At 42.6% G+C, this 22,527-nt stretch overlaps 2 protein-coding genes across 4 annotated transcripts; both read left to right on the top strand.

The window, feature by feature from the left end:
* The first annotated feature begins 66 nt into the window (after positions 1–66).
* copb2 (COPI coat complex subunit beta 2) lies at positions 67–7,360 on the top strand. The gene is made up of 22 exons (XM_070918412.1): positions 67–126; positions 617–754; positions 878–964; positions 1,301–1,427; positions 1,563–1,711; positions 1,927–2,073; positions 2,265–2,364; positions 2,470–2,612; positions 2,739–2,938; positions 3,087–3,197; positions 3,305–3,393; positions 3,491–3,597; positions 3,863–4,006; positions 4,268–4,398; positions 4,566–4,773; positions 4,908–5,018; positions 5,163–5,377; positions 5,499–5,637; positions 5,884–6,021; positions 6,139–6,216; positions 6,432–6,602; positions 6,898–7,360. The coding sequence occupies exons 1-22, from the start codon at positions 124–126 to the stop codon at positions 6,991–6,993; spliced, it is 2,832 nt and encodes a 943-aa protein (XP_070774513.1). The 5' UTR covers positions 67–123; the 3' UTR covers positions 6,994–7,360.
* Positions 7,361–8,520: 1,160 nt separating this feature from the next.
* LOC139296002 (segment polarity protein dishevelled homolog DVL-3-like) lies at positions 8,521–21,801 on the top strand. 3 transcript variants are annotated; one of them, XM_070918252.1, is made up of 16 exons: positions 8,521–9,003; positions 10,844–10,913; positions 13,023–13,138; positions 13,772–13,884; positions 14,054–14,189; positions 14,877–14,967; positions 15,091–15,160; positions 15,378–15,517; positions 16,106–16,182; positions 16,308–16,375; positions 16,504–16,653; positions 18,516–18,647; positions 18,779–18,946; positions 19,084–19,287; positions 20,499–20,675; positions 20,736–21,801. In XM_070918252.1, exons 1-16 carry the CDS (start codon positions 8,843–8,845, stop codon positions 20,855–20,857), a joined length of 1,995 nt encoding a protein of 664 aa, XP_070774353.1. In that variant the 5' UTR covers positions 8,521–8,842; the 3' UTR covers positions 20,858–21,801. The 3 variants fall into 3 exon arrangements, with proteins under 3 accessions (XP_070774353.1, XP_070774351.1, XP_070774352.1); XM_070918250.1 differs by having other exon boundaries at positions 20,499–21,801; XM_070918251.1 differs by having other exon boundaries at positions 19,084–19,296; positions 20,499–21,801.
* The last annotated feature ends 726 nt before the right edge of the window (positions 21,802–22,527 follow it).

The raw sequence follows: 22,527 nt of genomic DNA, 5'->3' as shown, positions 1-22,527 counted from the left end.
GATTGAGTTTCAGGAACTTCCACGTCAGTATCCAGTGGTCCGTTCACTGAAGTCTCAACATTCGGACACGGATTGTTCACAACACATTTATCGGATCTTATTGTGACAACACGGGGATAAAACATGGTAAGAGACATTTAAAACAGTCCCCGGCATGGTTTGTTTCCGTACATGTCACTTGATTCTGCTGATTTAATGTTAAAAGGACAGTGAACAGTCAAACTGTCATATAATAATGCAGTCTTGTAAATAGCTTAGCGGCTAACTAGCTTAAATTAGCATGAGAGCTTGTAGCTAGCGGCTATTAATATTTCGAACTTTGGCTGTTTGTAAGCTTTATATGTACTTACAGTTTTTTGAGATAGTTGTCTAATGAATTATAATAACGTTAGGGTGTATACGTATATGATTACTGGAATCATTGTAATGTGTTGTGTATGTGCTCAGTGTTAGCATGCTAACGGTTACTTTGGCTTTACTGCCTGTCCTATTATTCCGGGTCTTTACGTTGACACTACAGAATTTCTACCAAATCATTAAATGCCCAAGTAAAGCCCCTCATGTTGAGAGTTTGAACAGCGTTAGGAAAAGACACTGATCTCCTCTGTCTTTTCAGCCTCTGAGGCTGGACATCAAGCGGAGGCTGACAGCCAGGTCAGACCGAGTGAAGAGTGTAGACCTTCATCCAACTGAGCCATGGATGCTGGCCAGTCTGTACAACGGCAGTGTCTGTGTGTGGAACCACGAAACACAGGTATGATCACAAATAAATGGGCCACCCATACAACGTTTCACTACACAATATGGAAAGGATGACACATAAAAGCAATGATGATGCTGCAAACTTAAAACCAGTCGGTAATGCTCTTTTTTCTAGACACTTGTAAAGACTTTTGAAGTATGCGACCTCCCTGTCAGAGCTTCTAAGTTCGTGGCAAGGAAGAACTGGGTCATCACTGGAGCGGTGAGTTACATCCAGTTGTTTGTGTTGGGATTTGGACAGTAGTCATCCATAACACCAGCAGTTTTGCAAACTAGTATATGACTATAAAGAGAGTATGATCTTGTTTGTAGTTGATATTGGTGTTATGTTGGTATTTGCAGTTTGAATGTTGGCTCAGAAAGTATTCTAGGAATTATCTCGCTATACAGTTTTTGTGTGTTTGTCTCAAATAGCATATACCACCAGATTACTTTGTAATGGTGATGATCTTTTGTCTATTTTTGTTTTTTGACTCAATGAATTGTGTAGTCAGAAAATATTCAAATATTTTCCCCCTTTTTTTCCCTCTGTGCTCAGGATGACATGCAGATCCGTGTGTTCAACTACAACACCTTGGAGCGGGTCCACATGTTTGAGGCCCACTCTGACTACATCCGTTGCATCGCTGTCCATCCGACCCAGCCCTACATCCTCACCAGCAGTGGTGCGCTAGTAAACTCGTGATATTTTAATTGGTCGCATACTAGACTCTTCTGACTCAACTCAAATACCAGTGTCTACATACGCGCATGTATTTTTGTGTACGCACATGCATGAATGTATTTCTGTTTCTGTGCAGATGACATGTTGATCAAGCTGTGGGACTGGGAGAAGAAGTGGTCGTGCAGCCAGGTCTTTGAGGGTCACACTCACTATGTCATGCAGATCGTCATCAACCCCAAGGACAACAACCAGTTTGCCAGTGCCTCCCTGGACAGGACGATTAAGGTAGAGACCACTTGCTGTTGCTGTTTTCACCTTTACTGCTGCTAATTTTGTCTTGTCATTGGATGAGTGCTGTGGGACACCAGATCCTACTGCAGTACTGCAGTTTCTTTAATGACTATAGATGAAGCTCAGTCTTACCTTACACCCACATATATAATTAAATGTCTCTGTAGTGCACTCAGTGATTCTCTGTCATGTCCTCTGGCTTGTTTCAGGTTTGGCAGCTAGGCTCTTCGTCTCCCAACTTCACTTTGGAGGGTCACGAGAAAGGAGTCAATTGTATTGACTACTACAGTGGAGGAGACAAGCCCTACCTCATCTCAGGGGCTGATGACCGCCAAGTCAAGATCTGGGACTACCAGGTTAGAAAACCTTTCATTCATTTCCTTCTCGGGAAGGTGAGAGTAAGCCACAGAACACTGATCATGGAACTAATAAGCACTTCAGCATGGCACAGGCTTTTGTTGCATTATGTTTAATATAAAGTAAAAGATTACAGGTTACTAAAAGAGTTGATAGTTTTAAAAATAACAGTTTCAACTGTGTGTTGTAGAACAAGACCTGTGTTCAGACTCTGGAGGGCCACGCCCAGAACGTCTCTTGCGTCAGCTTCCACCCAGAGCTCCCCATCATCATCACCGGATCAGAGGATGGTGAGCATTCATCCTCACCCCTGTACACAAACACCCCCAGAATACATATCATCTCATGGCCTCATTGATCATCGCCTCATGCAACGTTGCCTCCTCCCTCGGCAGGTACGGTGCGCATCTGGCACTCAAGCACTTACCGCCTGGAGAGCACTCTGAACTATGGCATGGAGAGAGTATGGTGTGTGTGTGGCCTCAGGGGCTCCAATAATGTGGCGCTGGGATACGACGAAGGCAGCATAATTATAAAGGTGAGTGGAAGAGTAATTCTTATAAAATAATATTGATTGTATAGAAACTCACTATGAAGAGTCTAAAACTAAAATGTCTTTTCTTTCTCCTCCCATCTTTCTGCTCGGTCTCCCTCTGCTGTGTAGGTGGGTCGGGAGGAGCCGGCCATGTCTATGGACACGAATGGAAAAATCATCTGGGCTAAACACAGCGAAATACAGCAAGCCAACCTGAAGGCCATGGGTGATGCTGAGATCAAGGATGGAGAGAGGCTGCCATTGGCTGTCAAAGACATGGGCAGCTGTGAGATTTACCCCCAAACCATCCAGCATAACCCTAATGGAAGGTATGCATATGCTCAGCCTGCTTGTTTCTGAAAAATGTCATAACCAGTCAGACATGAGCACCAGAAATGTTTGTCTTCAGTAGCCAGATTACAGGTGAATGTGCAATAAGATCTCTGTCAATCATGTGTGCATTTTTGTGTGCACCAGGTTTGTTGTGGTGTGTGGAGATGGAGAGTATATCATCTATACTGCAATGGCTTTGAGGAACAAGAGCTTCGGCTCAGCGCAGGAGTTTGTCTGGGCACATGACTCATCTGAGTAAGTATGCTGCTTGAAAAGAGTAGGTGAGATACTTGCTTTATACCTCTGTACCAGAGGGTTGAGAAATAACTGCTACACTCCTCTTTTTTTAAATTTTATAACAGGTATGCCATCAGAGAAAGCAGCAGTATCGTCAAAATCTTCAAAAATTTCAAAGAAAAGAAGTCTTTTAAGCCTGACTTTGGAGCTGAAGGTAATGTGAACATTGCTGTTTCGTAGACTTGTGGTTTTGAAAGTAGATAGTTCCTCACTGTCTTCTTCACTGGATGTATTTCCATTCTTCCCTGCAGGGATCTATGGAGGGTTCTTGCTTGGGGTGAGGTCGGTGAATGGCCTGGCGTTTTATGACTGGGAGAACACAGAGCTGGTCCGCCGCATCGAGATCCAGCCCAAACACGTAAGACTGACTTACCTGTCGGTCCTGGCCTTCATATGATTATAAATGTAGTCTCTGGCAATGTTTACCAAATTCTTTGGTTCTACACGTGTTGATTTTTGTGTAACGAAGTAGCTGTAGCAGTTCTGTGCTTCTATATCTTGATCTGTATGTAAGTAATTTATTAAAGGCCTTTCAGAGGCTGGTGTCCAGTCATTTTAGTAACTCTCTGTTTTTGTCTCATTCTCTCCTTCACCCTTTTTTCCCTGCTTTTCCATTTGTCCAGATCTTCTGGTCAGACTCTGGTGAACTGGTCTGCATTGCTACAGAGGAGTCCTTCTTCATTCTGCGTTATATGGCAGATAAAGTAGCTGCCTCTCAAGAGAACAATGAAGGAGTGACCGAGGATGGTATTGAAGATGCCTTCGAGGTGGGTGTGTGGATGTGGATGCATACAATGTCCATTTGTTAGGAGTTTTGTTTTACTTTCAGTGCTTAAAATGCTCATTGGGTTTTTAATGTATATATTAATGAATCATGGGTAAAGCCACAGAGCGCTATTCCAAATTCTGGTATTCATCATATCATAGCTTCAACTTAATGCTCTATATTTAGAATGGAAGAGTGTTGTCTTGTGTTAAAACTACACCGTTACATTTATCACCTTTGTGTTCTTGCTGTTTATGTCCAGGTCCAGGGAGAGATCCAGGAGATTGTGAAGACTGGCCTCTGGGTAGGAGACTGCTTCATCTACACCAGCTCTGTGAACAGACTCAACTACTATGTAGGAGGAGAGATCGTCACTATTGCTCACCTGGACAGGTACAAATCCAGATAGTTTAGCTTGAATTGAAGTGGGTATGTGGATTGCTGAGTAAAATGTAAAACCTGTAAACCTTTTATAGACTTTGTGCCAAGCTCTAAAAGTCTATTTGATTGCTGTGACAGATGCTGCATCTTTTAACGCCTGCTGCCTTCTCTCCCTGCAGAACCATGTACCTGCTGGGTTACATACCAAAAGATGACCGTCTGTACCTGGGAGACAAGGAGCTCAACATTGTCAGTTACTCCCTGCTGGTCTCTGTCCTGGAGTACCAGACCGCTGTAATGAGGAGGGACTTTGGAATGGCTGACAAGGTGCTACCCACAATCCCTAAAGAGCAGCGGACCAGGGTGGCCCACTTCCTGGAGAAACAGGTATGGAACTACAGTAGGACTTGATTTCCTTTTTTTATTGCAGTAAGTCAGTTTTAATTCAACTTCAAAACCAGAAAAGATGCAGATGCAGTAGTCGGCCCATGCTGATCTGTTTTTGTTCTGTGTCTCTTCAGGGTTTCAAGCAGCAGGCGCTGGCTGTGTCCACAGACCCAGAACACAGGTTTGAGCTGGCGTTGCAGCTGGGAGAGTTGAAGATCGCCTACCAGCTGGCTGTGGAGGCAGAGGTAAGAGCATGCTAGCTGGCAGGCTAACTGAGGCAAACTCTGTAGCATATCACATGTTTTCCCACTCTAAAAATGTCACATTGTCATTGGTCAGGTTCTCTGTGTCCAGTACATTTCTAATATTTGTCATTCTAAACCCTGCAGGCAGAGCAGAAGTGGAAGCAGTTAGCGGAGCTGGCTATCAGTAAGTGCCAATTCGGCCTGGCCCAGGAGTGCCTGCACCACGCCCAGGATTACGGTGGCCTGCTCCTCCTTGCCACTGCCTCCGGTAACGCCACTATGGTGGGCAAGCTGGCTGAGGGGGCAGAGAGGGACGGCAAGAACAATGTGGCCTTCATGACCTACTTCCTGCAGGGGAAGTGAGTACCAGTATGAGACTGAACGGTGGTGACACTGGTAGACAAATTCGGGAATAGATATGTATTGATGACATGCAATATGTGGCGACCTGGGTAAATGTTCTACATATCGTCTCCACAGACTGGATCAGTGTTTGGAGCTTCTGATCAGGACAAACCGATTACCTGAAGCTGCTTTCCTGGCTCGCACCTACCTGCCTAGTCAGGTGTCCCGTGTGGTCAAATTGTGGAGGGAGAACCTGGCTAAGGTCAACCAGAAGGTCAGTTCTGTTATCAGGATTATGGTTTATTAGAAACAATATTGCTACAGCAAGGACATGTTGTGTAAATCTAAGATTAAGTAAGGTCGGAAACTCTGGGGGTCTTACCCCATCTGTGGGGGTTTTGGACCGAAAGTTTGCTGTTTATTGATTGTAGATTTTGCCTTTTAAAAAGAGAATAGAAGAGTTTGAATATCTGGGTATTTGTTGTTGGCCATGGCACATTGTACTGAATCTTCATTGCAGGCGGCCGAGTCCCTAGCAGACCCCACAGAGTATGAGAATCTGTTCCCCGGGCTGAAAGAAGCCTTCGCAGCTGAGCATTACCTGCGAGAGACCTGCTTGGGCACCACTAGGCCTGCCAAAGATTATCCTCTTGTCACGGTGAGTTGCTTGAGTTTTAAATTAACAGATGAGATAGTTGTGTTGTGTGCAGACAATATTCCATAGTTGTATCTCAATCCTCTCACCTGTATTTTAACAAACTCTAACATCTTTCAGCTCAATGAAGACAGGAATATTCTTGAGGAGGCTCAGGGTTACGAGCCCAAAGGAACCTTCATTCCTCCTGTTTCCAAGGTTTGTCTGCAGTATCCAACATTTTCTGTTGAGCCAACTTTTATCTAATTTTAACCTGATTACAAACCATTTGCAGCCAGTTACATATGCTTTGTTTACCCTGTTCACCTTCTGTAATAGGATTTTACAAAAGGTTCAATAAAAAGTAGAGGAAACAACGCTCAGTAATATTCAAACTTTCAGCCAAACTTTAGTTTGCTCACTTTTTCCGGCAGACACAGGAAAGTGAGGAGTCAGTGGCAGCAGCTCCCATTGCTGCAGCAGCAGTCGTGACGTCTTCACTGCCTGAACCTGCTGCTCCTACAACAGTGGAGGAGGAGGAGGAGGAAGAAGAGGAAGAAGAGGAGGAGGAAATCCCTGAATTCTCACAGTCACAGAAAGATAAGGTTGGACTTGTCTTTCTTCTGTCTTTATCGTTTGATTATAGTGTCTGTTCTATTGATCATACAATGGTTTCTGTTACTCAGTCCGAATGAATTAATAGTCAATCAATATTGTTTATTTCAGTTGTTTGAATGACCTGCTGTTTTGTAGCATTAATTATATTTTTATTAAAATAGAGGGATATTTTCTCAATTGACATTCATGCTCTTGATGTCTTATGTTTTATTTTTACAACACAATTCATATAAAAAATACAATTCAAATTGGTTCTTCTGCTTTGTGTGTGTCTTTCTGTAGACTCTGGACGAGCTAGAAGTGGACCTGGACAACATGGAGCTGGATGACATCGACACCACAGACGTTAACCTCGACGATGACTTTCTAGATGATTAAGACCTGCCTGACCACTCTGCTCCCCAGCACTCTTCAGAGCTTATTTAAAAAAGAGAAAGAGACCAAACCCCCCCCCCCTCCTTTTTTTGTATTTGTACGTAAAAATATTATGTCAGGTCCGACTTCTGGAGCGACAGGATTTAAGGAGATGATGATGATACCAGTAATGTTTTATTCTCTGAAGAAAAGTAGACAGATCATGTCTATTTCAGACTCTCCATTTTGTACACCATTCATTGATTGTTTGAGAAATGTTCACTAACTGTCCATTGAGCGATATCTTATATTTACTCTTTGCTTTGTGTTGTCTGTAATGGCAAATCAAAGTTAATTCAGTCCAATAAACTGCGGTTGCTGTACATATTCACATTTGACTTCAGAGTGTTCCATATTAGATGCCAAAACACAGTGATACTACAGTTTATAATATATTAACCTGTGAGAGAAGCCTTTGATTGAAGTGGAATGAATGTTGCATCCTCCAGTTAACAAGATCTTAACATGATACCAGTTGTGTCGTGCCTTCCATCTAAATGTGAAGCATGTATGGTGTAGACATGCTCATGTCTAAGATTTTACTGCAAACCTCCAAGTGGTAATTGGGGGTGAACTATTAATTAGTCAGCTTGTGTAATAGGTTTTGCGCAAATGTCAAAATAAGCTGATTACTGATTATGATAACTCATGATAATTTTGACTTGTTAATGGGGAAAAACAAGCTTTATGACAAATCTGCTTGAAAATTGTTCGTTCAGACTTAAAGTCAATCAGACACCAACACAGGTGTTCTCACTTACTCTGGCTGATTAGACCTCTGCTCAGGTTGGGCTGAGCTATGATAGGAATCAAGAAGAATCATCAAAATCCATACACTAATAAAAATGATAGAGAAGCGTGAGTGAGGTGTTAGTCTGTACATTGAGAGCACATACAGCATACAGAGACCTGAGAAGAAGTCGTAATAAGTAAAACACCTGTCTGTACGTTTCTTGGTTTGATTACACAGCTGCTTAAAATGTACAAGGACATTTACGTTTTGCTTGTCAGTTACTGCTAAAATAAGATTATTGTAAAGTAAATGTAAGTATTGAAGGATACAAGGAATAAACTTGCTTATTTTTCCCTTTGTTTTTTCCACTGCATACTGAAATAGGCCTCCTGTAACATGTTTTCCTCAAATATCATCACCAAGTCAAAGTTTCTATTTTCAAATGAGCAACAGCCGTTAATCCCACATCATATAATGTTCTGTCCCTGATGTGTGCTGGTGAGGGTGGCCCCTCTGGCTGCAGGGGCCCCGTGCTGCCCTCGTCTGTGTGACCGCCTCTGTAGACTCGTCCACTGCAGCAGGAGTAGTGTCCTCGGAAAGCTGTCAGTCTCCTCCTCTCCTGTGGATGGCGCCCCTCCGAGACAGGCTTGGATGATTTTGTGCAGCTTCGTGTGCAACAAAGTACAGAGCTTGGCAGCTAGCGAGAAGAGAAAACCGACCCTTCAGAGACTGTTTATCTTTCCTGCGTTTACAAAGTGATTCTCGGTTATTTCTAAGCTTTCAGCGGGATATTGGAAGTTTGATATAAACGGGAACTAACGCGGTTCGATCTCCGGGCTGTGTTAGGACGCTTTGTGGAGGAGCAAGGTGCTTTTTTAAATAGAAAGACAGGCGTAACATTAGCGAGCTGGCGTAGAAAATAGAGAACCAGGACTACGCAGCGTGTCGGTCAGCCGGGGAGAGCCGGGAGGACCACGGCACAGCCGCCGCCAGCGCCACGGGGAGTCGGGGCCCGAGAGGGAGCCTGCCAGGCCCTCGGCTTGATGCACCCTGCCTGCCTCGCCTCAGCCGCAGTCCGAGATGGGGGAGACCAAAATTATCTACCACCTCGACGACCAGGAGACACCGTATCTGGTGAAACTGTCGGTGCCGGCGGACAAAGTCACTCTGGCAGACTTCAAAAATGTCCTCAAGAAACCAAATTACAAATTCTTCTTCAAATCCATGGACGATGACTTCGGGTAACTGTTAAAGGGTTTATTGTGTTAACGTGGGATCGGCACAACTCTCCTGGGTTTTCTCTACGTTAGTGCAGCTAGATTAACGTTAACTTAGTTGTTGCCTCACTCCGCTGGCTTGTCATTCCGTTTATCGTTACCTGGCTGTCGATCATTAGCTAGCTACTTGTATTGCAGTTCCTTTGTTAGCTGCTAGCGACGAGCGTTAGCAGGTCTGTTTAGCGTCCCGACCCCGTTTGTTTACATTGGTTATGTGGCTAGCTTATGCGTCTTGTGCCTTGACTTTGCCTGACCAAGTTTGGTATTTGTCAGTTTCACGGACGCTAGCGAAAGTCCTGAATGACATTTTAAGTTATTTTAGATAAAGTGGGAACATGGGTCGTTGACAACACTGATAATAACCAGTTACTGACGGTTACTACTGTCAGTTGCTGGCTAATGTATGGTACGTTTCTGCTAACAGGCTAACGTCAGAGTGTAAACGGCCAGTTTCAGTCAGTCGTTGAGTGCAGCAGGCCCCTGCTGTTGTTGTCTATTAGCCCGAGGAATGCAGAGTTGGACACAGGAATGCCCTGTTCATCACTCTGGCAGCTTTATGAGCATGTCCTTTTGTGTTAAAACATGGCTGGAAAAGTAGACGTTTATGGTCCTCCAGACTGTGCTCTCTACAGAGTTAAAAAAGGGGGAAATGTACTTAAAAAAGACATTTCAGCCAGGTTTCCAAAGTTGTTTTTGGCTAAACGCAAACTAGGGTGGGGCAACAAGTTCTTAACATTTGCAAGTGGGAAAGATGTTTTGAAAGGAGCCACAGCTATTCATGTTGTGAAGAGTGAAGGTATGTTCTGTAAATAAACTATTGAAACCTTTACTCCAAAGCTGTGGTATAGATAGAGCAACCTGTCAGACTGGAATAGAGACTGGTGACCATATTTACTCAGACTCTCAAAGAAAGTCTCACCGACACTGTTGCACTTCACTATTCCTTCTTCTCTGAAAGGCACAGCTAGGCACTTGATAAATGCAAACCTGACTTGTCTTCTGGACTGTGTGACAAGGTGTTGTTGAGGTACCACCTGACATCTGATTCTTGCAAGCATTCAGTCTGTTGAAGATGGATTGACTGGGAAGGTTTGAACTGGTTAAACACATATATGCTTGCACAGGAGATCTTTACATGCTTGTTAAATTAATTTTTTTTAGCAGCCCTTGAAGTATAGACAAACACTAAGAATTTCATATATATAATGCCTGAAACTTGCCCTCTTTTGACTGGTTTTGGTTTTTTGATGTTGGCTTTCACCCCTGATATTCTGGGATTTTGTTAAACACTGCTAAACTGTATAATCTTTATTGACAGACCTTGAATGTTTCATTTCACTGGTTCCTAATCTACAGTCAGTTAAACTGTTATACATGGTAGCATGTAGAAATGTATTTCTTATCATTTCTTGGGTTCCTTTTTAAATATGTTGTTCCTTCACCTTGGTGATGTATTACCATCTAGCTAAAGCTGATTTCAGCTGCAAAGCATCAAGGAGTAGTTTTATCTTTGCAGAAACGTTTAGGGAATACATTTGGATTGCTGACTTGCCGTCATTACACAATAATCAGCACGGACATTTTCTATAGGCAACATTATGCATCTCTGGCTGGCAGTGTGTAAAAATAGTGTAGTAAGTGCACTTTTAAATCATTGGTTTCACCCAGTTGTCAGTGTCTGTCTTGCCTGATGGAAGTATCGCCCACTTCCATTGCCTCTAAATGCAGCCTCATGTTTTATTGCCCTGAGAGTGCTTTTGTGTTGGTAAAGGTTTACTGAAACAGAGCTTTGTTCTCTTTACAGGGTGGTAAAGGAGGAAATATCTGACGACAACGCTAAGCTGCCCTGTTTTAATGGACGTGTGGTGTCATGGGTAAGTTCAAAATACATCCTGGAGTAATTTTCTGGTTTTGTTTATTTTTTTGTTGTAGTGTGCTTGTCTGTGATCACTGTATTTGTGTGGTTAAGTGGTTGTGTGTTAACTGCTTGCGTGCACGTATAACAATGATTCCCATCTGTTGACCAGTAACCACAGCCATAGTGTGTCTCTAGGGAGAAGCCCTCTGCATCTGCGTGAAAATATCATTATCACATATAATGATCCTAGTAGCAACTGACACATGCAAACCTGCTCTTTTTCTATGCTCTTGTGTTTTTAAGAAGATCTTTTAAAGAAAATAATCTGTAATGGTAATTTCATGTCAGGTCCTCACATGTGCCTCCACATGCAACACATGCATACATGTACTTGCATGTAATATCTCATTTAGAGGCTCTGACAAATAATTCTCCTGTCTCCACAACACAAGAGACATCTGGTGCCGGTGCAACAGCCTCCCTTCCTCTCTTCTCCACATTGAAATTAGGTTAAGAGCAAGTGAAATCACAGGATAGGAGGAAAATACTCCATAACAAAGAGCCTCACTGCATATCATCTAACAAGAAGATTGAATCTCACAGGATGGGGAGAATAAAGTTGAGAGAAAGAGTGTTCTGTGTCTTGATGCGGAAGGCTGATGCATTCAGTTAATTTAGCACTGCGTGGTTATAATTATAGGTTTAATTTGAGATTCATCAGCACAGTGTTGTCACTAGATGTGTGTGTGTGTGTGTGTGTGTGTGTGTGTGTGTGTGTGTGTGTGTGTCCCTCTGTTGTAGTCATTTTCATTAGACTATGTGGACGTTTGGTTGGCTGTGGTTCAAAGCCGATTTCTCTCTTTGTGTGTGTGTGTTTGAATGTTTGTTATCTCTCGGGGGTTGTTAAAATGTTCCATGTACAATGAAACGTTATCTCTGTTACAGTACGTCCATTTGTTTGTCTCCACCGCTCATCTGTTGTGTCAATGATCTGATTGATTGTTCTCTGGGGTCTACGGGCCTGGCTCGCTATCATCACATCACATCATCACAACAGGCCAGCACCCTCAGTCTGGCCTGTTGTACTTTATTGTCGGCTGACAAACAGATTTTGTCTATCACATTATTTTTTTTAACCATATCTCAGTGCACCTCAACTGTCCTGCTGTAAGTACACTTCTCCCCTTTCTGCACACCAAGGTAGCCTCCCTGTAACCTGAACATAAAACACATTATACAGGTATAAATTGGATGATCGCCTGCTGTGTATACAATGAAATTATACCAGATTCTTTGCACTGGGCTCTGCATTTCTATCCCATTACACAACAGATACAGTATACTTGTTGAAAAGGTGCTGAGTTGTAGTCATAAATATCCCAGCTATGACCTAAACATCGAGCAAATGTTTGCTTCTTAACCAACCATAGACTGCTGATAGTGGTGACAGTTTCACACTGATCTCATGATAGCTTTTAAACCTGTTTTTGCGTGCAAATTATGCAAGTACATGCTTCATATCTAATATGGACAACATCCAAGATGAACTCAAGAGCCATGGCAGAATGGGGAAAGAAAAACCTTGAGTGAGCAGGACTAATGTCACTGGAATGTGCTGAAAGTAAATAATAAAAAAAAAAAAACAGATGGAAATGTGAACATCTAATGTTAAAATTTACCAGTCCTATACTTTCCCTTGAAGACACTGTCATGGTCCATTGGAGCTCACTTTTTCCCACACTTTGGTAACTTAGGCAACACTGTCAGGTAGACAAATCTTGGCAGTTCTTGGCACGTTCTTTCTTCCACAGCTCTTTGAATCCACAGCTGCCTTTGTATGGCTTTGCTCTTTCACCAGGACATTAGTAGAGGACAAATTAATTTTTACATTTCATCTAATGAGACATTATAGTCCTTAAAAGTCCCTAAATGTTGGCAAGCCTTTAAGTAATAGTAAAACTGGATGTCCCATCTATCCCTTGAATAAGATGTAGTGTAAACACAGTAGTGCTCTGACGTGGGTCTGCTGCCCACTTGTTCTGTGTCTTTCAGTTTATTCTTCTCTCTTGAGTGTTTATCTCAACCCTCTGACTGACCTGATCCTCTGTCTGTTGTCTGTTGACAGTTGGTCTCTGGAGACGGGGCCCACACAGATGGAGGCTCAGTGGCAGATAGTTTGGAGGCGGCACCCCCTCTGGAGAGGACCGGGGGCATCGGAGACTCAAGACCACCTTCTTATCAGTCAGTATATTCAGAAAAGACTTTGTGGTGTATTTCTTTTAGTTTGCAACAGGGAGATTTTGTGTGGTGTGTGAGAGAGATGCCATGCGTACTTAATGTTTGGCTCTGCATGTGTCTTGAATGAGTCCTTCTGTGTTAGCTGCAGTAAAAGGGGAAACAGTAAATTGAATGGAAAAAGTATGGCACCTTGTGACTTCTTTCACCCATTTATCATGATGTTATCTTCATTGTTTAGTTAGCCATGTAGAGCACTGATTTCTTACCCATGCTTCCTGTTGCCAGTCTTTTAATTCTTTAATATATTTGTTAAAAGGTATATAATATAGTCATTACCAGTTTTCACATTTGTAAGTGCAATCTGGTTCAGAAGACGGGTAATAGTAATGAAAAAGAAATGCTGAAATAAGTCAACCAACACAACAATTGCATTCGCTGCCAAATATTCAAGAGCAACCTCAACTACACTGAACCAGAGAAGGCTTTATACTCAACATAGTTTGTAATGTGATTATAACAAGAAGCTTTTAATAGAAGCATTTGTTTTCGTGACCCTTAAATGATCTGCTTGGATAATGATGCAGTGTAATTCTATCTCTTTTTAACACTAACTCTGGCTTCTGTCTCTGTCTGAAGTGGGAAAGCAGCAAGCGGTCGGGACAGTTTGGACAACGACACAGAGACTGGCTCCATGGTGTCGCAAAGGAGAGAGAGGGAGAGGCCGCGACGGAAACACACTAATGACCATGGTCAGAAAGCTACATAGTTTTTGTTTTCTTCATTGTACTGAGTGTATCAGTTTTATTTCCATAATTTTCACAGCTCTTCTTTCAGCTTTTTTCTCTAAGCTTTTCTTAACGAAACACCTCTGTTTTCGTGTGCCTCGTGTATACCTGTGTGATCCTGATCATAATGCAGGTGGAAGGCAGAACGGCTACTCATCGCGGGCAATGGGCCGCGGGGGAGCCGAGTACGACAGCTGCTCGTCCTTCATGAGCAGCGAGCTGGAGTCTACTTCCTGCTTTGATTCAGAGGATGACGACGCGACCAGCAGGTCAGATGTTCTGCGTAGCTGCTCAGCTTGTTGTTCATGAGCGAAGTTCTCCATGAGAACAGGCATTTTGCTTGAGGAATGCATCTGGAACTACAGTTGATGGGTTTTGGCTGGGATTAGTAAAATCTAATTGTCTGGTGGTTTTTGTGGTTACCCCCCCGGCTTCTCCTCCAGTAGTCGTAGAAATATCTGCAACCCACTTTAGAGACTCTGCTGGTCTCAGTCTGCAGGCATCTCCAGGGATGTTTTTTCCTGTTGATGCAGCTCTGATAGATCTGGATAAAAGCTCAGTCAGTATGTGTGTTTCTCTCCACCACAGAAAGAAATGGATTTTTGCTACAACAGAATTTCTGGATATTGGTGTCAAACATTGATTTGTCAGTCAGGTTGTAACTTGTAAATAAAGTGGGTTGGAGTCTGTTTTAGTTAAAGCTGGTCCTGACTCCTGGCAAGCCTTCTTTTAGGTGACATTAAGGCCTGATGTTTAGTGTTTAGTTACACGGAAAAATAGCTTCTGTATCTGTCATGGTTTTAAGCTTAATTCAGGTATAAAATTATTTTCTGATGAATTTATATGGTATCATTTCTTTAGTTGAGTAATCATGTAGCAATATATATTAGCCTTCCAATATGTGTATAATTTCTAAAAACATGCTTTTCTTCTTTTCCATTGTATATTGTATTCAGATTTAGCAGCTCCACCGAGCAAAGCTCCTCTCGTCTAATGAGACGACACCGCCGTCGCCGTCGGAAACCTAAGGCCTCCAATATGGACAGGGTGAGACCACCCACACTTACAGGACTGCAAATCAGCCCCAGACTTCTTTTATTAAAATTGGGTTCCAGTCTCAGACTTTTGATTCTTCTTCTCCTATTTCTTTCCTCCCATTCTTCCCTCCAGTCTTCATCATTCAGCAGCATCACAGACTCCACCATGTCTCTAAACATCATCACTGTCACTCTCAACATGGGTAAGTGACTTGGCCGTGTGGAAGCTGCACACAGAATGCAATTGGATGTTAAATAGAGTCTGAGCTCAAGTCCTTTCACAAGACAGGAAAACATGAAAACGCAACTAATTTGTTCCATTTTGATGCAGGTCGTGGTCATCTTTTATGTCTTTACTTGCTTCACTGCTGCTTCACTTCACTCTTGAATATACATCGTCTGTCCCTCTCCTTTTCACAGAGAAGTACAACTTCTTGGGCATCAGTATTGTGGGTCAGAGTAATGAGAGGGGAGATGGAGGAATCTACATCGGCTCTATCATGAAGGGAGGAGCGGTGGCTGCAGATGGACGCATAGAGCCTGGGGACATGCTGCTGCAGGTGTGTGTCTGTTTACGTGTGTGTGTGTGTCGGACAAAGAGAGAGACTGAGTGTTAGTGTTTGTGCATTCTGGGGACTTCTGTTTGTGTTTAGCACCAGCGCCTGCAGTGAACTGAAAGTAATGTGAGACTGATCAAAGGTTTTTTTTAATTCAGTTGGCCATGTGTAAAGCATAAAAAAACATATTTCTGAACTGCGATCAGTGAATTAATGCCAGTGGCAGTATATCATTACACAGCAAGAAGACTTTTAATAAAATGTTTTACAATCTCTTCCTCTTTTCTCATTCCTTCACTTTTTTCTTTTTAATCTCTGTCACATTATAAGATACTGTTGAAGTGTCACATTGTAAGGCATGATGTGTCTGTCAGCTGCGTTAATAATAATTTTTCCATTTTCATTATTTGTTGAAAACCCACTTCTGAATTTTAATATAACACACCATGTTGGACACTGTCAGTCTCATTAATGGCTTTGTGTCTGGTTTGGCCCATCCTGTATTGTCATAATGAATTGTATTTATGTACAAATATATGTTTACAACCTGAGAGATTGTTTAATTTTTGTCTTTAATTTTTGTCCCTGCAGGTGAATGACATAAACTTTGAGAACATGAGCAATGACGATGCAGTTCGAGTACTGAGGGACATAGTGCACAAGCCGGGGTAAGCAGCAAACAGGCCCACATTAATAGATACAACAAGCATACTGTTTAACAGCAGTAAAAAGAAATACTCTTCATAGCTGAATTCTTGTAAAGTTAAAGCTTTGTCTCTGTGTTTATCACCAGCCCCATTACTCTGACTGTGGCCAAATGCTGGGATCCAAACCCTCGGAGCTGCTTCGCTCTGCCCAGGAGTGAGTGTTTATCTCTCTTGTTCCTTTTTTCCTTTTCATTTGAATAGAGCAAACACATGCAGAGCCATCTGTTTCGTTATGTGTTACTCCGGCTTTGGTAATTGAGTACCCTACATGTAATTCAACAGGTGAGCCGATCCGGCCCATTGACCCGGCTGCGTGGGTGTCCCACACGGCGGCTATGACCGGGGTGTACCCTGCGTATGGCATGAGCCCCTCCATGAGCACCGTCACCTCCACCAGCTCCTCCATCAGTAGCTCTATCCCCGAGACTGAACGTGAGTGTCATATCACCCCTGCAGCTACCTGTTATAGCTTTTTTATCGCGGCACTTATATTCAACAACAACTAACGTCTGACCGCAACTCTTAGTCACAGTTTTCCATTCACTTTCCTTTCTCTACATAGATTTTTTTGTGCACATTCTTCCCCCTTCTGTCTTTAAATGTCCCGCTTTTATAATTTTTACAGTTTGTACTATGTTTTCTGTTGGCTTTTTGATTAACTACTTGTTAAAGCACTTAATAGATAATCGTTGACTGCTTACACTGTTATAATATGAGGCATAAAATCCTGCAGGATTGTTGTTGTTTCAGGATTTCACTTTTTGAACAATCAGTTCTCATTTTGGAGCCTCCAACCTCCAAAAATGCAGTAATACCAGTATCTTCTTCAGACATGTTAGTAAATCTCTGTGTTAAGTGTGGCCCTGCCCTCTCAGTGCATTCCTGCGACTCCTCTATTCCAGCTTTTACTGTGTTCAGCCTCACATCTTCCATCTGCTCAATAACTCTTGTCAAAACTAAGCCGTAACTCACAACTTTCATCTTCCCTGTAATCTTTGGAAGGACAGTGATGTCTTTCTCTCTGGAGAAAAATCTTTCCGCTCTGAACGCACTTTCTTGACCAAATTGATATGATTCACATTTCTGTAGATTTTCCCTTTCAGACCAGAACATAAATTTCACGTGATCACATGCTTTTAAAAGCCAAGGCCACGTGTATTGTTGCCAGGAGTTATTTCAAGTTCAGCTACAGTGAAGTTTAAAAGCAGAAAAAAATGTCTGCAATCAAAAATATCAGTGTTTAGAGTACAGTTGGTGCCTCAAAATCAGAGCATGGGCTTCTTTTTACACTCACTATTTGTGTTCAACATCATACAGGGAGAAATCTGTTGTGGAGAAGATTCAACAGTACATAATGCAGTGCAACCACTTAAATGTTGAGTTTTGCATAAAGGGTGCGACTAATGTTAATGTGCACTGACAACAGCTAGCACTACTCTGAAGCATCAAAGGTTGAAGTCAGGTTTATGTGGATGTTTTCAACCAACAAGAGAAAAAATGCATAATATAAAAATATATAACTAGTTTAAACTATGGTAGCTAGGTATGAAATTTGACTTCTCAAATACTAAATATGTTTTAAATTGTCTCTCCTCTTTGAGGATTTAGAAATATATTCATTCATTTACTTCTGTTTGTTAACAAGTTATTGAAAAGTGAAAAATGTATATCTTCAGTCACATGGACAATACTCTCAAGGGAAGATGTTTACACCCTTTTTATTGGCTTTCTGGGAAATAACAGAAATTAAGTGGAGGTAGATTAGACAGACATTGAGAGGAAGTGTGAACACCGAAAGGTAAATTACAACACTTAATAAAAATATCTTAGAATGCCATGAACCTTAGTGAGATGATATATGACATATAATAGTGTTCTAGGGAGGACGTTTAATTCATCATGAACAGGCTTTTGTTGGGGTTTTGTCAAGAGCTCAGTCGTAGTCCAACTCAAACAAAGATGCAGCCTAATCCAGTCTGATTCATGATCAAGACTTAACAGAGGTCAAATTACAGTACAGACCACAGGAACCCAAATATTATTTAAGCCAAAACAGACCAACACTTTTGGAGTTGTCTAGATGCGGTAACAGCACTCAGCTGTGCTTTCATTCAATTTGTAGGAAACAAAACAAACCTCAACATTTATGATATTTGTTTGAGATTAACGTCTTTGTCCATAAAAATCTCAGACAAATTTGAGACAGATCAGACCCAAACTATCTCAACTCTTGACAGGAACATGTGGTTTAGCTCCCGCGGTAACTTGTATATGTGTCCTCTGATCTTTCCCAGGATTCGATGACTTCCACCTCTCCATCCACACCGACATGGCAACAGTTGCTAAGGCCATGGCCTGCCCAGAGTCAGGTCTGGAGGTGCGGGACAGGATGTGGCTCAAGATAACCATCGCTAACGCTTTTATCGGTATGTTTGTCAAAGCAGACTACTATTAGTGCTTCACTGATGTGGCTGAAATGGTGCCTTTAAAACCTCTTGAATCAATCCAGTACAAATTATGTCCAGTACCTAAAATGTGTGTGTCTTTGTGTCCTCAGGTTCTGATGTGGTGGACTGGCTCTTCCATCATGTGGAAGGGTTCTCAGATCGCAGAGAAGCCCGTAAATACGCCAGCAACCTGCTGAAGGCTGGCTACATCCGACACACCGTCAACAAGATCACCTTCTCTGAACAGTGTTACTACATCTTTGGAGACCTCTGTGGCAGTAAGTGGACACTCGGCTCTTTGCTTAGCTAAGATCTGCTTTGAGTGTTCGCAGTGAAAGCAAGTCTCCCCAAAGTGTTATGGTCAGGGTGTTACTGTGGAAGTCTAAATCAGTTTTCTTTCTCCAATCTCCCTCAGACATGACCCACCTGTCTCTCCATGACCATGATGGTTCCAGTGGGGGCGCCTCAGATCAGGACACTCTCCCCCCTCTGCCCCATCCCGGGGCAGCCCCCTGGCCCATGACCCTGCCCTACCAGTTCCCCATTCCACACCCATACGAACTGCCACAGCCCTTCCATGGTGGCCCAGGCGCTGGCAGTGCAGGAAGCCAGCACAGTGGTGAGTGCAGTGAGAACATACTGTATCGGCTAGGTGTTAGTGGAAAACAAAATTGAGAATTAATAAGATGTTTTCATGGGGAAAAATGTCAGCAGAAAATTCTCCAATGGCTGCATTATCCATCTGTATGTTGCACAGTATATTGCAAACACTCATTATAACTGACATGAGTTAATTTCTTGTGAAGGAGCAAACTACAAACCTTTAACAACCACCTTTATAAGCCTACAGACTGGTTTTGGCTGAAGTTTGTGCAAAGTCACTTTGCACAGAGGGATTTAAAGGAATACTCCAACATTTTGCTGTTTGACCTCTTGTTCGCCATCTTACCCAGAGCCACATGAGAATATCAACGTACATTTTATCTCCACACTTTCTCTACAATTATAGTTTCAGTGCATGTTTAAATTAGCTTACTTCAAAGACTTGAAGGAAACAGCGTAGCTCTGTGAAGAGTGAAAAATATTCCCTTCAACAGCTCTAAAGCTGCCTTATTTACATGTTTAATTTCATGTATTTAACATGTAGAAATAGAAAACCAGACATTGTGGTTTTAGAGGAGCAGTTTGCTTACGCAATGGAGATATTTACTAACTAATAGCAGCTGGGCCCACTGACTGCACAAAACATTTCAGACATCCTGCCCTTTTGTGGTTGCACACTACCATTGAATGTTTTGCTGAATAGTCTACCAGGTTACAACATGAGTTGCATTATATTGCTTTTTATGGAAGCTTTCTGTAGTCTCCACAGTTGTTGCTAAGCTAGCCTCAGATCTACCAATCTAAAAGATGCAGAGAGATAAAAGGTATCTTTTCATCTGTCTGTGGGTTTGATGGCAACAAGCGTGCTTCTCAAAATGTCAGAATGTTCCTTTTAAACATAGAAACTGTGATGGTTTTAAATTCATCACTCAAAAGCAAGAAGGCTGTTTTGCGGTAATAAAATGAAAACATGTAATTGCCTTTCAGTATCAGTATGCCTTTCATTGGCTAAGCTCTTTGGCCTGTGAAAGGCAGTGAATGCTCCATGACCATGTCTGCATTAGTCATGCAGCTCTCTTGAGAGTCTCCCACAAACTGGGTCAGTGCTGCCTACGTCAGTTCACTGGCACCCAGATGGGAGTGAGTGGCTCATGTAGGTCACTCAGAAAAACACGTTTGTATATTACACTTGGATATTAATCATTGTCTCTTCTACTCTGTCTACAGGAAGCAGTGGTTCTAACTGCAGTAAGAATGAGGGTCGAAAGTCCGGTGGCAGTGGCAGTGAAACTGAGATCAGGAGCCACCGAGCTCCAAGCGAGCGCTCAGTGGCTCCCCCTAGTGAGCGAAGCATCCGAAGCTCTGTCAGCCACCGCAGTACCAACTCCCACTCAATAGCCTATGGTCCTGGCCTGGTCTATGGCCCCCCTGGCCTGCCCCCCCAGCCCCAACATCTGTCTACAGCCGCACCTGGTGCCCCACCGGGCAGGGAGCTCACCTCTGTGCCCCCTGAGCTCACTGCCTCACGGCAGTCCCTGCGCATGGCGGTGGGCAATGCCGGAGAATTCTTTGTTGATGTGATGTAAACGCAGGTTTTAGGCCGACAACAAAGCAGCAGACTGGGCTTTCTCGTGTCATTGTAATGCTGAGAAGGACAGCATGACATGACAGGACGGAGAGAAGATTGCAAAAGCTGTAACCCAAGGCTTTGGTTCCACTCTCCTAAAAGCAGATGTGGAACCAAGCTTGTTGTGTGTGCTGAGAGAAAATGTTCCCCTCCTCTCTTGTGCTTTTCTTCCTAGTAGTAGTGGCCATACTTTCTTCAGTGAAGAAACCCCCTCGCTCAAGATGGAACCAAAGCGCCTCTCTCAGTTTCCGCTTCTCGGCGGGGAAGAGTTTGCGTAAGGACAAAGAGCAAGAGAGGGAGGGAGGCAGTGGAAACGGACAGCTGGGGAAGATGACTCAGCGCTTTTCTACTTGGATGTTTTTCATTTGTTCTTCTCTTCACTCTTCCCTCCTCTCTGCCTTCCTTATCTAACTCTCTCTATCCTCCCCCACCCCTGTTCACGGCAAAACTGAGAGAAAGAAGCCTCTTGTCTCCTTCTGTTTTTTCAATTCCCTGACCTCTAACAAGAAAAAAAACCCTGAAAGAAAGCTGTAATGAACACTAACTGTTAACTCTTATTCAGACTTTTTAAATGTTTGCTTGACTTAAGAGAGAAAGGAATGGAAAAATGTGTATGTAGTGCAAGAGAATCGCAGTCCTCCATACTGTAAGAATGCATTTGTTTTATTATATACGTAGTTGGTCACAACTAGTTTCATTTTTCAACACTAAACATGAGCATCCAGCTTCAAGAGTCATTTTTACACTACACAACTGCATTTTCATCTGTTAACCAGAGCATTTTCAGACTCTGCTGTGATAATGTATAGTGGAAAAAATGTTTCTTACCATGTCTTTCACACTACTCTTTTATCAAGGAAAAAAAAATGTCTTTTTATTTATAAATATAGTTTTATGACTTAACTTTGCTGCTTTGTGTTCCGTTTTTATTTGCATATGTTTGTGAAGTAGAAATGTTCATGGTACCTGAGGTCATATTTTCATTTAAAGGCAGTGGATTCCAGACTGTCCAAGACCAGGAATGCGAAGGTTAGGCAATCTGGTGCACAGATGTGTGTGTGTGTGTGTGTGTGTGTGAGGGCTGTGGGTGTGTGCAAAAGATCAGCCTGTGTACATTTAGATTTGCCTCAGAACTGAATGACCCTATGCAAAATGTTCCCTGTGGTCAGAGGGGGGGAACTCCTGTAGAGAGAGTTGGACAAAATAAAAGTAGAGTTTAATCAGATGGACACTGCAGGACAATAAAATAAGACCACCCACACAACTATTAGTTTAAAAGGACAAACATATTTCCTTTTTCCCCACAGGGAAATTAGTTTTCTTGCTCCCATTCACTTAAGATGAGAGTTTAAGAGCAGCTATTCGCCTCTGGAGCAAGAAAGGAATACCACTGTGTTACTCAAGAACATTTAATTACGCAAGTTGGATAAATGCCAACATGGCCCCAAGTCCATTTTCAAAAGGGGACTAGCCCACCGTGCTGCTCTGTATAGCTATAGCAACATCACCGATAATAAACTACCGTGAAACAAATACTTGACCAGTAGCCTATATAGCTTATCATAACAAGGCCTGGGTGCGGTTTACACACCGCTCCAGCCGCGCCTTTTCCTGTCACAGCGGAACGGC

Source organism: Enoplosus armatus, chromosome 14, assembly GCF_043641665.1.
Source record: "Enoplosus armatus isolate fEnoArm2 chromosome 14, fEnoArm2.hap1, whole genome shotgun sequence".
Taxonomy (NCBI): Eukaryota; Metazoa; Chordata; class Actinopteri; order Centrarchiformes; family Enoplosidae; genus Enoplosus; species Enoplosus armatus.
This window is presented reverse-complemented; position numbering and strand designations above follow the sequence as displayed.